The sequence below is a fragment of the Enoplosus armatus genome, chromosome 7 (genome assembly GCF_043641665.1).
Source record: "Enoplosus armatus isolate fEnoArm2 chromosome 7, fEnoArm2.hap1, whole genome shotgun sequence".
In the NCBI taxonomy this organism is placed as follows: Eukaryota; Metazoa; Chordata; class Actinopteri; order Centrarchiformes; family Enoplosidae; genus Enoplosus; species Enoplosus armatus.
In genome coordinates, this window is record NC_092186.1 from 11,966,867 (window position 1) to 11,982,952 (window position 16,086).

At 41.4% G+C, this 16,086-nt stretch overlaps 2 protein-coding genes across 2 annotated transcripts in view; one reads left to right on the plus strand and one right to left on the minus strand.

Annotated features, from left to right (window-relative positions):
- Positions 1 to 8,106, minus strand: part of LOC139287730 (zinc finger protein GLIS1) — a 66,720-nt gene extending 58,614 nt beyond the window's left edge. Inside the window, exon 1 of the mRNA XM_070908895.1 lies at positions 7,854 to 8,106. Coding sequence (XP_070764996.1) covers positions 7,854 to 8,106 — 253 coding nt within the window. The remainder of the gene's footprint in view (positions 1 to 7,853) is intronic.
- Positions 8,107 to 11,659: 3,553 nt separating this feature from the next.
- Positions 11,660 to 14,285, plus strand: dio1 (iodothyronine deiodinase 1). Its single transcript, XM_070908788.1, has 4 exons — positions 11,660 to 12,042; positions 12,131 to 12,274; positions 12,777 to 12,976; positions 13,359 to 14,285. Exons 1-4 carry the CDS (start codon positions 11,679 to 11,681, stop codon positions 13,422 to 13,424), a joined length of 774 nt encoding a protein of 257 aa, XP_070764889.1. The 5' UTR covers positions 11,660 to 11,678; the 3' UTR covers positions 13,425 to 14,285.
- The last annotated feature ends 1,801 nt before the right edge of the window (positions 14,286 to 16,086 follow it).

The window sequence follows — 16,086 nt, forward strand, 5'->3', positions numbered from 1 at the left end:
ATGATGTCACTCTCCGTGCTTCAAGCTATACATAAGCTATAATACATTTTGACTCACAGATTTGCTTGCCAGCGCTTTGAAATATATAATTGAAAGAATAATTCAATGATATTGACGCTGTGTGATGAAACTTGGCTCTCCATCTAGGAATAATGTGTACAGATCTATATCTGCCAAGACATATTGCACATATGAATATCTGAGTCCAAATCAGCGGAGTACAGAAGTGCAAGTTGTCACGCTCAGGGATCGTGATTGATGTCAACCCACATCATTCACGAGAGAGAATACTTTTTTCTCTAAGAACCTTTATTCTGTCGTTCCTTTGTGTACTTATTAGTCCTGGTGAGCAAGTTAATACAGCGCAGGGGCTGGACTGCGTTGCACATGACTAGAGAATAAGTAATTCTTCCAGAATGCTGGGCTCCTATTAACAAGCACTAATAAAGTATATAAACTGCACTATTAGACTTTATAATGTCTTTCATAGTCCTCTGGGGCAGAGCCAGCCAATGGTGCAGTGAGCTGACTGGGCACTGCCCCATGGCAGCTTCCTGGCAGAGACGGAGACAGAACAAGAGTGAGGATAAAACTCAAGCTTTTTGGCCGCTTTCTCCTCCGCTCTAATGAAGGCATTAAAACAGCCTCGGCTCGCATCATGTTTGCCCATTTGTTTTTGACCACTCAGTTGAAGCCAATGTTTGATTGGCTGGCTGATTAATCTCCGACATGCCCAGCCTTGTAAAAAAGAAAAAAAAGAAAAAAAGAGCCATTTCAGACACCATTAAAACAAGTTGAGCTGAGCATTCGAGCATTTGAAACTGTCCCTGGAGCAGTTTTAAATGGCGATCTGTTTACAAAAGCACTGATGCACACTTAGCAACTATTACGTGTTGTGAATGTTACTCACAGCTAAAATGAGATAAACTGCTGATACAGTAGTAGCATAATCTCTGGTGGAACAGATGAAATGGAGCCTCCTCATGATTGACTCAGACGTCTAAAACTGCCCTTTCACACTCAAACAATCTGTGTTCTTGCAGCTTGTTTAGGGGGGTCAGTGAAGCCCTGATCCTCATGGCCACATCTCTCTCCTGCCATCTCTCTCTCTCTCCCTCTCTCTCTCTCTGTCTCTCTCTCCAGCTGACAGCTGCGAGGGCCCAGTCAGCTCTCGGCCCGGCTCTGGCAGAGGCAGCGCAGCGGCAGACGTCCGTCTTAACTGCCACAGTCAGAGTGGAGCGGATTTTTCTTTGATGAAACACAGCAGCATCGAGCCAAGAACAGCAAGTGGCACAGCCGAGATGTAAATCAAAAACCCACCCGTGTGCTAAGTCATACACTGAGAGGTCTGCAAGAGGAGTCGCTGCTGTCTGAAAATGCATGAGTAATACAGACTCTATAGACGTGCGGTCAGCTGTGGCATGTCTGTCCAGGCGAAAAAGAATCAGACAGAAGTAGAGAAGTATCTTTATCTTTTGCTACAAATAGTTAAAAAGGTATAACAAATCTGGTCTAATTCACAAGACCTGGCAGCTTGCTCCCCTCATCAGCGAAAGTGTAGTGCGTGAAACTTTGTGAGTGCTTCTCAAGGCAAGGTTAAGGCTAAAAATACATTTTTTATGATGACATATCTGAGCCAACTCTGCAGCTTTTTCTTGATTAAACTGAGGCCCAGAGCACATTTCTTCTGGTATTCCAGTGATATTTCGACACTTACTCAAACCAGATCATATTTTTGCTGTGTGACTGGTTGGATTCATTGGCAGAATGAAAAGTCAGAATGCCTTTGGTTACAGTGAGATGCCATAGTCATACCACACTGGTCACATAAGAATGAGAACATTTGACCTGACTGACACCGACTATGGAGAAGGAGAAGGACAGCAGCGAGGCAGCAGTGCTAAAATTCAAGTTTATATGTGGGTTCATACAAGCACACAGTCATTTTGCAAATTCAGCAGACTGATCAGAAGACACCTCCCATAAATCTCCTTCTCTCTCTGTGAATCCGACCCCAGTCAAGCTGATGCAACACTCATCTCTTCCTCTGCCACTTATCTCCTGTTTCCACACACGTCATGCGTAATCCTGGCCAAGTTTGATTGAGGTGATTCAGCCAAGCAGATGCCAGACCAGGGGTGTTCTCGCACTCTCCCTTCTCTAGTGGCTGTGACTCAGGAAGCGCTCTCATTCCATTACCCAGCATTCCCTCGTCAGCTTCTCAGCCAGACAGAGGTTTACGGGAATACCGCTGCGGAATCATCACCGGGCCTGAGCTTTATGAATCAATGGAACATGCTGCAAACATTACACCCTGCAACACCCTTCCCAGGCAGCACCCTCGCATTTGCCCATAACTCACTGCTGAGCTCATACAAGACGTGGGCTGAGGCGCTCTCTTTGGCTCATGGGAATGTACTGATGGGTGAGAAAACTTGGGAAAAGAATGTTACTATCACTGTGCTATTTTACATAAACAGGCCCGCATGTGTAAGTTCCACATGATTTAGAGGCACAAATGCAGAAAGAGAGGATGCCTGGCTGTTTGTTAGTCAGTTCCTGTTGGCAAATTCTATGTAAAATATCACTGGGTGCAAACTGACAAAGTAGTGCCAAAAAATGCACTATATAATCTTTTCACATTCTGGTAAAAAAAAAAATGTTCTTGGTTAACCTCTGCCGTGAAACTAAGAAAACCACAAGTTCAATTAAGGGTCAAATCTCTTTTAGCAGCAGTGACAGCAAAATGTTTCCTCCAAGGGTTCATCAGTGTTTCACAACATCTGGGAGGAATAGCTGCTATAACCTTGCCTCGCTGCTACAAGCTTTTGGCATATCGACCGACAGTGATGTTGAGAAGCTCAGTTACACTGTCAAACCTCAACTGTACTTAATAAATAGACATTTTGGTTCTTAAATTGAAGTATTCTCTTTTCCACTGAGAAAACATCCGCAGAAGTGGCAGGGATTCAGTGTCTAAGAAAGGAATGATTATGTTGTTATACTCCAGATAACAGGGACACATGTAAATGTGTGGCACAAAAAACAACATTTTTAGATGCTTGTGTATCTGAGGATTTGCATAGCAGCAATAATTGATTTTCAACTTTGCTATATAATCAAAAATACAAAAATACACATTTTTAAGAAAGAAGAAAAGATTTGGTTTGAGCATGAAGGTTGCTGTTACATTCACACACAACCTAGAGCATGTTACATCCATACAATATAAAAAAGAAACAATATGCCATATTGTATGCAGTATATATAGAAAAAGTTTTTTTTTTAAAAATGCCAATTTAACATCTCAATTGGATGCAGTTTAAAAGATTATTAACCCTCTTTTGACTGTCTATATACTGACTATACCTTATATACCGAATGGCAAAAGCTCATATTCCTTGTAAAGGGCATGATTAGGGTCAGACAAATTAGCTTGCTCAACAGTTTCATCCTCAAATATCTCCTGTAAAGATGCTGGAGGCAAAAGACCTTTAATTTTCCTGTGGTCAAATTGTGGACTTTTTTATTCCACAGTTGGGTTGTGAAATAAAAACCAGACTATGATCATAACGACTTACTGATTCAACAGTCGCCCCATGGGAGGACACCATTATAATGGTCCGGTGGTTCACCAGGTAGAGTGCGTACCACTCAAGGCTGAGTCCAGCTCGGACCCTTTATTGCATGTCATCGCCTCTCTCTCCTGCCTTTCCTGTCTCTCTCTACTGTCCTGTCAGATTAAGAGAAATGCATATATATATATATATATATATATATATATATATTATTGCTCCCATTTAGTCCACAGAGCCTAGCCTACATAGAAGATGAAACAAGGATTGATTTAAGATCATAAAAATTTGTAATGGTGCCATTAAGTTCAGCTGTAGTCAAAAGTCACAAATATCTGCACTGCGTCACCTGCTCAGTCATCAGATCAAACCATACATCAGGAATACATTTTCTTTTATTTTAGGATCTAGTACCATTTCTTTGGTCTTAACAAACCACTGCTACTATTAAACCACCACTTAACAAACTCTTGAATCACTTACTTAGACTGCTGTCACACCCCTGATTCAGCAAAATGGTTACAAAATGGTGTCACAAAGGACAACTGGCTCACAAGCCAAAACCAAAACTAAAATAACTCAGATCCAAGATGAATGAATAATATGATCAGTGCATACATCAAAGCCAAACTTAAAGCAATTATAAGCCTGAAGTCCATGGTCATTTAAGAAATTCAAAACCCTTTGAAACAGCTGAAGCAAACATTTTCCCAGAATTATAGCTGTATAAACATTTTATGTGACACAAATCTGAAGATTTACTCAGATGAAAGTCTCTAGACAACTACGCAAAGACGGCATTGGAACACATGGATATTTCAAATGTGAACACCAGTTCCCTGGTAGGTGAGGCTGAGGGCCATATTTCTGATTACTCTGAAGATGAATAATTATCACTCTTCTATATCTGAATTTTTTATGAGGAGAAAATATTACTTGGCAATGAAATCTATCCCATGCAGCATTTCTACTGTCTTACATAGAGAACTAATGTTAACTTCCCACTCCTCTTTTTATAAAGAATAATAATAAATAAACCACATAGTTTGATTAGAATAAGTGACTTCGCCAAAAGCACTTAATGTGCCTCTCATAACCAAAACTATTCACAAGCTACTGGGAAGCTGTCATTAAGCGTTTGACACAGCAGAGGCTCAAAGCGGGGCTGTAATGGTCGGTTGTTTCTCATAACAGTCAGATTATCGCCCCGCAGCCTGACGTCTACAAATGCTGCTGGGGAAAACACAGGAAACTAAGTCATTTTGAGGAAATTCAACATCGGTGCCAATGCCACTTCACCACAAAAAAGAGTGTTTGTGTGTATACATATGTGTGTGTGAGTATGTCAATGTGCAGCATGTGTGCATAGTGTTTGTGTTCAGCATATGCTGGCACAGTGTCTGCATGTATTAGCAATGGATGCTGGTGGGTTTGTGTGCTTGCACACAGGTGTGCAGGTATAAATATTGTATGTACAGGTTTATAGAAAACATGTCACGATGATGTGTGTTGGCAAAAGACAACAAGCAATAGCCATGGCAATGTAAAAAGTCCCGACAATGATTAAATCCAAAAGCCCATTACTCATCTCTTTGCAGGCTGAATCAACAGACAGACCTCTGCATTTATCTCGGAGAGCGAGTGTGGGACTCCAGCACACTCCTCTAACTCAAACATTTTCCTCAAATAAGCTCACACTCTCGGCAGCTCCGTCCCGGCCAGGAGAAACTTTAGTAAGGTATCGAATTATACTAGAGTACACACTTCATTCAAACCTGATATTCTTTTTCAAGAGGGGTCAAGTGTTTTTCTTTGCAAGAAAAATATTTTCTTTGCTGGTGGGCACCAATATTTATAGCACAGTGGACTCGCAGTGTTAAGGATGATCAGCCGCTGTTCCACTCACGAAGAGCCATAGACATGGTCTCCAAGCCGACGCACCACGTGTGACATGAGTCACTGTGATTTGTGCTTCATTCAACTTGATGTAAAGAAAAATGTAGAATAATATTCCTTGGATTTATGCTGGGAACATTTCTTAAAATGCAATGGCACTGCAACGGCTGAATGTGAAGTTCTTTTTTCATTCAGGATACCTGGCCCGTAAAAATCAAATCCAAGTCTTTATCGAGAGTCTACGCAAGCTCTCTCACTCACTGTCACTCTCTCTCTCTCTCACTTATGTTTACACTTGTAAACACACATGGATGCTAACAAACTGACATAATAAAAAATATATAGACAGTCTGGATTTGCATTTTTGAGAGTAATTATGAAATTGGCAGAGCAGTCCTGAATGCAAATGTGTCTGGTACACTACAGCTTCCCTCCCAAAATAGTGCTACATTTAGGATTAGATGAAACATCAGCAGTGCACTATATTTTATCACACTTATCACTGAGTAATCGTTCACATTTTGCAATCACAGGGTACATGTTAAAGGTCAGAAATCTCCCGTCTAAGGTAAGTTCCTCCTCTACTGCCTCACTTCCATCAGGATAAATATTACAGTCTGTGTTTGTTCCGAGACTCCTTTCAGTATAAATCTAAAGTAATGGTTGAGAATGCAGTTTAAACTCCGGCTCTGTCCTCAAATGGGAGTCTGTAATATGATCAGCCTGAAATGAGGCATGGTACAAAAGACTGATGAGTACTGAGATCACTTTCAGTACTCCATGCTCACCATAAGAGACTATAAAACAACACAAAAATGCCTGGAATACAGCGCACATTCATGCAGGATAGAGATAGCAACATTAGGAGTACAAGTTGAACTGAGTAAATCTTTTCATGACTGAAATATTACAGTCAAATATAATGTGGAAATGAATAACGGCCAAATCCTGAACGTGTAATATATTTTGGTGTGTAGAAATATGTGTTTACGGAAGCAGATGTTGGCTTCTTTTTTTCCACTCCAAAAAGGAGGCTGAAAACTATTTTAATTCATAAACCCACAAGATATTGAAATTATTAAAACATCACTCAATTGCCTCGCAGAGTCAGAACCAAACAAACAGATATGTATGCGTCTGCTTCAATGTTAATCTGCACAACACAATTCCACAAACACATAACACATCTTGCATTCCCACAATTTACGGGAAGCGAGTTCAAAAGCGTTGCAAAGACAATGAGACGATTCATTCTGCTGCCGGGATGCTGGGGATGGAGGGCTGAGGGCACAACTGTGCTCCAAGAGAACTCATAAATGCTGAGACACATTCAGCAGACATATGGTTTGTGTTTAGCAAGAAGAAACAATAATCAAATCCGTTGATCCTCTTCTTGCTGCAAGGATGATTGCTAATATAAAAGTCTGTTCCGTCTAATCATAATTTAGGATGGGGCTGTAATTACCTCCGCCCTCTCACAACAACACTCTGTAAACAGGATGGAGCAGGCTTCCACACAGACTCAAAGCCCAGTTTCCACTATAGCTGGATGCTATCTGCATGACAGTGCTCATTTCATCTATGTAATTGTTTTAAAGGTTTCACTGATGAGCCTGTGTCAGAGTTTATTCCATTTTTTTTGTAAGGCACCAAAGGAGATTCAAATATGAATTTTGAGCAATTTTTGCATATAGACTTTACTATTTACTACTATTTTTAAGATTAATATTGTTCTATTTAGAGAAGAAAACATGAAAAAATATATTTCTAAATTAATTACTCTTTAAATTATTGTTTTAAACCGACAAAACTTCAAGTTGCCAACTTTTCCATATTTAACTAAATGGGCCAACATCACACTAATCCTCCCGGGAACTAAACGCAGCCATGCCTCGTTAACATCCATAGGAAATGCGCACTGGCTTGGCAGTTGTTCCACATACTGTACATCACTTCACATGGCCTTCGTGTGCAACAGAGACTTTGATTCTGGTGTTATTTATGAATTGGCCAAGGATCCAAGAGAGCTCTGGGTTTAATTAACAGACCTAATCCTCAACTGCAAACAAATACACAGCGCAGCTGCATCAAAGGATGCTCTTGAGGGCCATATGGAAGAAGCTTTATTTTAAATGACGGATTTTATCAATCGCAAATAACCGCTAATTGGTCAAATTGGACTGTCACAGCTGCTGTTTGACTGAATTTGTTATTGTTATCCTCATAGTTTGTTTTACCGAGATCAATAATCATTACTATAATAAATGTTATTCCAATTCACCGTGTTCAGAAATCACTCAACTTTGTAACCTCCAAACACCTCAACAGCATCAGTTACAGACTGGAGGGCTCGTGCTCACACTTGGACCTACGGGGCCTTACCTTGCACGGGTGGGAGAGAGAGGCACGAGCGCGGGGCTTTGGCTGACAGATGGGCTTTGTCCTCGGACGCGCTGAGTCTCTTCGGGCCGGCGCAGTTCATGTGAGTCGGGGTGTCATAGGAGCTCCGGCAAATCTGAGATCCAAAACCGCCGCTCCCGGCTCGCCGCGTACAGATGTCCGCCTTGCTGCCGTACACGGCGAGCGACAAGCCGGAGAAGTCTGTGAAAGTTGGGGTCTGACAGTGGCTGACCATCCCGAACAGCGCGGAGGGGTTCTGCATTGATGACTCGGCTTTCCCATGCAGTGTCTCACATTACCTGCGCACATGAAAAGACAAAACAAGTAAATCACTGCAAACTGCATCAGCAGGAGGACAAGCGGTTTGTTTTAGCCCGTGCAACCAGGCATCCACTTGAACAGGAAGAGTCAACACATTGCACAAAACCATTACACTTCACTTGGTAACACCTACCTTATCCTATTACCCAATGAGGAGCAGAAAAGGTCTAATGGTGCACATCAGCATGTCTATCAAACTGGAGGGGAAAGCATCTGCCAGCCTGATCGATAGCATCCTCTCAGTGAGGATCAGTGATCAGCATCCCATGCGTCTCTCTCTCTCTCTCTCTCTCTCTCTCTCTCTCTCTCTCTCTCGCTGATTGACACCCGATAGCTCCGCTGCAGCACCAATGGAGACCGTGTCCGTGTTTCTGTGGGAGGATAAGATCTGGCTCAGGACGGGGCTGTGTTTGTAGTTCTGAGCTTGGATGTGAAGTTTGCGAGCTCCTGCATGCGCGTGTGCTGCGATAGCTTGGCGTGTCACCAGCCTTCAAAGCTCGATGTCCAAAAAATGTAAAAACAGGCCATTCAGCAGCGGTGTTCTCCAGGCTCTGGTGCAGTGCGTTATCACACTGCATCAGATCACATCAGACATTGCTCTGCTTTGTTTTAAAGCATGTATCGAGGGACTATAAAACCGAAGTGCCATTTCGGAGATGTCGCTCAAACTCCGTGTTTTATACCACATAGACTATTTAGGAAAAACTGCAAGTAATTATGCTACAAACAGTTATTTTTGGACTTTCATATTGCGATTTTTATGAGACAATGTAGCCTATGCACTCACATTACTGCAGCTGTCATCATATATGTTCTATTTGTTTTCCATCCCGTTTTAAAAGGCATAGAGAGATCCATAAGAACATGACGACATAGTTTAGGTTATTGATTGGATATTTTCCACACAGTCCTCCTCAGAAAACGTGAATGAAATGGTGTAAGGAACTAACAGAGCTAGTATAGCGGAATCCACACACTGAGAGGCATTTTGTTCGGCATTTGCTGTTGTTTTGTTTGAGCTATACATTATTTCAACTGTATGATTCACTGAATTATTGTTTGGATCATGGTTCATTACGTCTGATTCACTGCACTGAAAAATGTGTAGGGACGAAAAACTACTGCTCAAAACTATCCCCTGGATATCTTTGGAAAACTGGATTTAAAATTGTACTTTCTGAGTAAAAACCGGCTACATTTTAAAATAAAGAAAGTCTTCCCAATGTTCGTAGTCACGCGTTAAATTCCTATGATATACCCAGTGTTGAGAGAGCTAGTGTTCATCTTGAGCAACATTTTTTATGTAGAAAATGCTATTCTGTAGCGCCATCTAGTGGGCTTTACATGGAAGGTGTCAGAGTTGACACTGTCAGTAACAACACACTTGCTGGTTGTTGTTATCATTATGCAGATACAAGGCGGTGAAACAAACTGTCAGGTGAAAGTTTCTGAATGTTGTGGAAGACGTGTGGTGGGGGGTTTACTTTTAGCACAATGTGAAGTCTGGGCTGCAAAATGCGGAAATGCGCGACGGAATAACTGGATCTGATGCTGCCTTTGTGTGCTGTTGGAAATATGAATGCTTGTAGATGGCGTAGCATGGTCGACCAGAGTTACTGAGATATGCCCTTCAGCAGGATAAAGAGAGAGAGGCTGACAGTTTAAGCGGTGGATAATAAGTGTTATTTTTGGCATGTAACTACATGTTCCTTCACTGACCTTAACGTCATGCTGTTTTATTTTCATTAAAGAAGTTTAGAAACCATGTCCTACAGGATCTAAATAGCCACTAATCAACAACAAGTAGTGAACAGATACAGATATACAACATCCTGACTGCCACGCGTAATTTTAATACTTACAGCCTTTTCCATAAGCCTAGTATACACACTGTTTACATGCAATAGGACTCTGTTACATATTTTGCCTATTTTTCGACATGCAGCGTAGAAGTAAAAGAAATGTATAGAATCCACATCTTTAACTTTCAAGTCATTAAAGTTGTTTTAAAATTGCCTGCACGTTCCTTGAAGTGTTGGGATGTTTCCCAATTCTTTTATTCTTGCATGTTTTTTCTCCTCTTGTCACCTGCCTTGGAGGAAGTAACTTGGATAATATGGGCAGATAAGGGGCCTGTGGCAAAAATGAGCCATGGACTCCTATTGACCCTCGCAGTTCTTCCCACTCGCTGTGCTTTAAAAGTGCATAAGTACGTATCAAGTACAGTGCACACATTGCCTGGGACAAGTACTGCTGGCAAGGAAAGGACGTGAGGCAAGTCAAGGAGAGAAGGATAGGAAGTAAATCATGTACAACAGCTGTTGGCTCATATCATGTTAGTGTCCATTACAGGTTCAAATTCATTTGTGGGAAGTGAGTGTACAAAGAGATTTAAAGCTGGTTTCATGGTCTAGACCAGTGATTCTGAAGTTATGGCCCGCTGGCTGAGGGTGCCTGGCGGCCCGCCGACCATTTTCTAATTCACAATGAAAATCATTTGATTCGCACTGGGGTTTGTTTTGTTAATGCACCTTGGCTGTTACTTGGGAAGTTGCATATTAGCCTATCTGCGATCTGTGCAGTGTGCGTGAGCGGTGACACAGGATTTCTGTGAAAAGTCCATGTACACCTGACCTGCACGAGGCACGTGGGAGAAGTTTGCCTTCAAGGCTTTCTGCCAGAAAGCCTTTATGAAAACTAAACTAAAGCTAATCTCTGTGGGTTAGTTCGGTGGTCTCTCTGTTATAGACCTCTTGTAGCTTCGAGTTATTGCAAGAGATGACGCTAAATCAGTGGTGGAGATAACCAGTGTTGTGGCTTGTAAATAGGCCGGTGGGACTCTTCCTTCTATTAACGAGATATTGAATTAAAATCTTGGTTTCAAACTTTGAAATATTTCGGGTGGATAAGTGAACATTTGTGTGATTAAAAAAAATACCTCTGCGGATGCAACCAGCTGCAGTATAACGTTAACAGGTAAACTAAATGACGTTTTGACAGCTATGCAAACTTTAGGGGAAATATCAAAACGTCAACAGTTAGAGTTTCCAACTGTTATCTGAGCGAATCACGAGGTGTTGAGGACACAAATCGGGCCTGTCCCTGGATATCAAATGCCATTTTCCCCGTTGTCACGGGACTGATCAACTTCTATGTTTCTACTTTATGTGATAGGGCTAATTCCTTTTGTCGTCTCTTCCAACAGGGAGACCTTGAAGTATCACGATTTGTGGGAGGTGAGGTAAGATGAAAACGTGAACATTGATGTACGGATCAAACGGGGAGGGGGGGGGGGGCGTAGGAAATAAACAATTTAAGGGAAACCGAACTCACCCTTACTTTGCATGGCACGTTTGCTGCTTGCGATCTAGAAAGTACGAGCTCTCTAAGAGGCATTGAAGGCAGCTGTTATCAAACTTGAGCCGAGTGGGCGTCAACCGACATGTTTAACAATCCGATGGCAGTTCTGCAAGAGACGCTGTGAAAATGGGAGTTCACCACCAAGGAGCAAGCATGTTTTTGCAAAGACTAATGGTCTATTTGACGATGGTATGCTTGTTTTGCGTTATGATAGGACTCAATATCATAACCAGGGTCATGCATTTTATTTCACCAAGCCTCACCAAGATGATAATCCTCAGGATGGGTGAAAAGACGACCATGACCCAGAATCCCAACTTTAAGTATGAAGATTGGGGTCTGACATTTACCTCACTAAACTTCATGAAAACCGTCTCTCAGCACATGTGGTTGTCCCTCGGACAAGAGGCTTTCGGGGGAGGAGAAGCTCCGGACACACCTGTGTTCAACATGGAGGGAGAGAAAACAAGTATCTGCAAGTATTTAAAAGGTGCGTTTCGAGATTCAAGCTTTCATGCTTTTGGTGCTGTCGTATGTCTCTCTGTTCTCCTCAAATATGAGCTGTGTTTTCTCTGCAGACGACCGACCGCTGGTGTTGAGCTTTGGAAGCTGCACCTGACCCCCGTTTATCTACAAACTTGAGGAGTTCAAGCAACTCGTCAAGGACTTCAGCGATGTGGCTGACTTTCTTGTGGTCTACATCGCCGAAGCACATTCAACAGGTGAGTGAAAGTCACCAGGTGAAGTCAACTTCATCATCATCATCATCATTAAATCTATTTGTCGACGACAAAGTATGCTTCCAAAGTCTTTAAGTGGAAGGTCAAGCAAGAGAGCAAGCAAACTTTATTTATCAGCACTTTACTGAAATACAAAAAAGTGCACATTGGACAAAATATACTATAATAATAATATAAATGTTTTGAAGATGGATGTGTGCCTTGAAGTGCTTTATTTTCCTTCCCCTCAAATATACACTATAATCTATATTTATTAATGGCCGTCCCCACTTTACATCCTTATACATCATTTAGTACGATGATGAGTTAAAACTATAAACTACGATGTTTTCTTTGACAACAGTCGATTGTTCACCTTAATAAAACTGCTTTAACTCGTAATGCAACAAACATAAAACAGGATTCATTATATGCTCCTTAATTTTGATGTCCTGCTGCATTCAGTGTCACTCCAGTTAAATCACATTCTTTATATCTGTGTCAGACGGTTGGGCCTTTACCAACAACTTTGACATCAACCAGCACCGTAGCCTGGAGGACAGGCTGTCTGCAGCACGGATCCTGGTCCAAAAGGAGCCCCTGTGTCCGGTGGTCGTGGATGAAATGAACAATATCACTGCCATAAAATATGGCGCTCTGCCTGAGAGGCTGTACGTGCTGCAGGCTGGTAAAGTTATCTACAAGGTGAGATCTGTGCACCCACTGACACCAAAACAAATTCCTGTACTTTTTATTTTTATGTGATCTGGTTTGCTCCTCTCATGCAATCGCGTGATTAGAAGCAATACCAGCATTGTGAGTGTAAAGGTCCCTACACAATATCTCTTCTCATGATATCGCGTGAGACGGAGCACTGAAAGAAACAGACACAACACTCGAATTCTTGGCATGGAGCCAGACTCACGTCAGCAGAGCCAGAAAAGTAGAATTACATGTTCTCACATGGCACAGACATGTCTCTGATGTCTTATGTTGGTATGTTCTTTCTGATTCTGATTAAAGTGGTATCTAAATGAAAAGGTTGTTCGTTATGAGTCTTTAACTTTCCTTGCTCTGTGTTCCCAAGGGTGCGATGGGGCCTTGGGGCTACAATCCACTGGATGTGCGTTCGTTCCTGGAGAAGATGAAATAAGAAGGTTTCAAGTCAAGCCGTGCATTTGCCATCCGACCAGTCTTACACGGAGGGGTCTCTGTGTTCAGTAGGGGATAGGGGTGTCCTCATTGTAACCAACATATGTTACTGATATAACATAATACTATACAGTTTGTTTTTTAATTTTTTTTAATCAGACTGAAATCAATACACTGCCACATCTACATGTAGTTCTATAGCTGCTCTCTGGCATCTCTTACGTCAACCATTGGATGAGTAGAAATACTATAAACCCTCAAAACTTGCACTAATGTTGCCTTCAGGCTCTCCTGTACTCTGAAAACATATCTCAACTGTCAACCTCTTGAGCTTGAACTCACCCCTCAGTGTTTCTTAGTGACGGCTACAGATAAAACCATTGGCCTCTGTAGCCAGATGAAGTGAAACACAGAGAGACAGTCCAGTCAAGGGTTTGTGTTCGAGGTATCGCATAATGTACAGGAGATGTCACAGATGTTGTCTTAACTCCAAAGTTTAAAAGAACTTAAGATTAAGTCAATGAAAGCACTTGTCTTGCAGTTATCAGAGTGTGTACCATCAGCTTTGTAAACTGTATTAATCACTAAGGTTTCCTATTGTCTATGAATGCTCCAAGGTAATTTGACAGGAGGCTGCTTTTTGCATGATGATTACAGTGCAAACCTCTGGTAACTGTAATCTGATGAAAGATTATCAGATAAAAAGTAGGCCTTTCTCTGAATTACTTAGGAGCATTTAAGATTTGAAACATTAACGTATAATAAGCATCTTGTTAAACAATCTGCATTTCCTTTGAATGTTCTCACATCAAATTCCTTTGAATGTTTGCATTATAGTATAATAAAGAATAACCTGGGAAGACTCCTGCATGAAGTTCTCAATTTATAAGCAACATAAAGTGTGTTGCAGTCGATCTATTCATTTTCTCATATGACACTGGTTACCAAATGATCAGTTAGCCAGTTTCCATACGCCTTCCTGTGCAAGCCAATGTAACTGGATGGAAATTAAAAAAAAAAAGCTGTAGTCACATTTCAAGTTTTCACTCAAAAAACACTCATGATGAAGTTAAATTATAATAAGAGAAACACCACAACGGTGTGTAAGCCGTTGTTTGCCACATGTCTGTAGTCATATTGCCCCCCCCCCCCCCCCAACACATTAAGACAAAATAAGATTGTCTGGAAAGCTCCAAAGGTTTTGATTTTTACATCATGTTTTTTCAGAGAAAATGGCTGCAGGGCTTTAATGTTGACGCAAACAGCAGTCTTCCGCCACATGACAATCTGGCTGTTGTTTGCTGTCTTGTCTGGAAGTGATAAATGGTAAACGTTCTGTATGTGGGTCACGCAAGTTCAATGAATCCAGTGCACACACACGCATACATGTGAGTTGTGGAGTGTGGCATTCAGCCCCTGATGTGAGTTAATACCTAACTGTCTGATCTTTGCACATCCATTGATTTTGGCCTCCAGAGTATCTAATATGACATAATGTGTTACATAACAATCTAACCAAATGTGAGTTTTGTGGTGTTTCAAGGTCTGTGTTTTATTGATGAGAAGTGGTGAATGAGCACAAAGTGGCTTGTAACTCCTGTGATCATGGCAATTAGAGTAGATGCAACTGTCAGATATTTTAATTTCCCTCAAGGTAAGAATAATTAGACTCCCGACTGTTTAACAGTGTTTTTATAATTACTTTTATTGGCTTTCTTTGTTATAGCTTTTCCCTCTTCCTCTCCACACCAACATTAATTAATATATTTGAGTGCATTTTAATATGTTTTCCTGTAATACTTTTCATGATCCACACAATAAAAGAGCAACAGTAGTGGTAATGTGGGCCTTGGCTCATCTGATTAGTGTAAAAGAGACTGTGAAAGTAAACCCTGCTGAAAAAAAGTAAGGAATATCTTAATATATGAAGCACAATCGTACCCTGTGACTTATCAAGTAAGACTTAAAAACTACAGGATTATAATTCATGGATACAAGTCTTCTACTAGGAAATGGTAGTGAACAAAGCAGTTTTGTGTGGCTACAGCTTTCATAACATTAACTGTGTGGCTCTGAAGGAGAGGAGGTTTGGCTGCTGCCCAGCCAGGCCACATCCTGTGGAGACCAGCCAGCAGCAGCTCAGCCTCGTTTCCTATTGTTAGACAGGAACCAGAACACTGTCGGATCCTCCCAACCATGGACTTTTGTTAAGATTCACGCCTGAATCTTAAAGTAAGAACCAAAGCCAGCTTGCATGGTATGTTCAGTTGCTTTTAGGGTGTGTAAATATTGCGTCTAGGCCAGAGGTCTCTGCAAAGCAGGAGAGTCCACTGAAGCCCACCAGAGGGCAATGTGAAGCCATTTTTACTCCAACAGGGGAGCATGAAAAACATGAGGCTGTTTTTCTTACAGGATCCCAGACTTTGGAGTGACCCATTTGGCTGAGTTTGTATCATCTTCAGAATCAAGTGGCCCACAAAAAAAACTATTAACTTTAATGTAATAATAAAAAATAATAATTTAAGCTGCCTTACTCATGGACAAATCCAGAGCCGCAAGGGAGCAGCAAGGTGAAGAAGGTTGTTTGCATTTAGCATGCAGGTCAGATTCTGAAAATTTCAGATGCCATGCATGCATCCACACACACTATCCTGTTTACACCA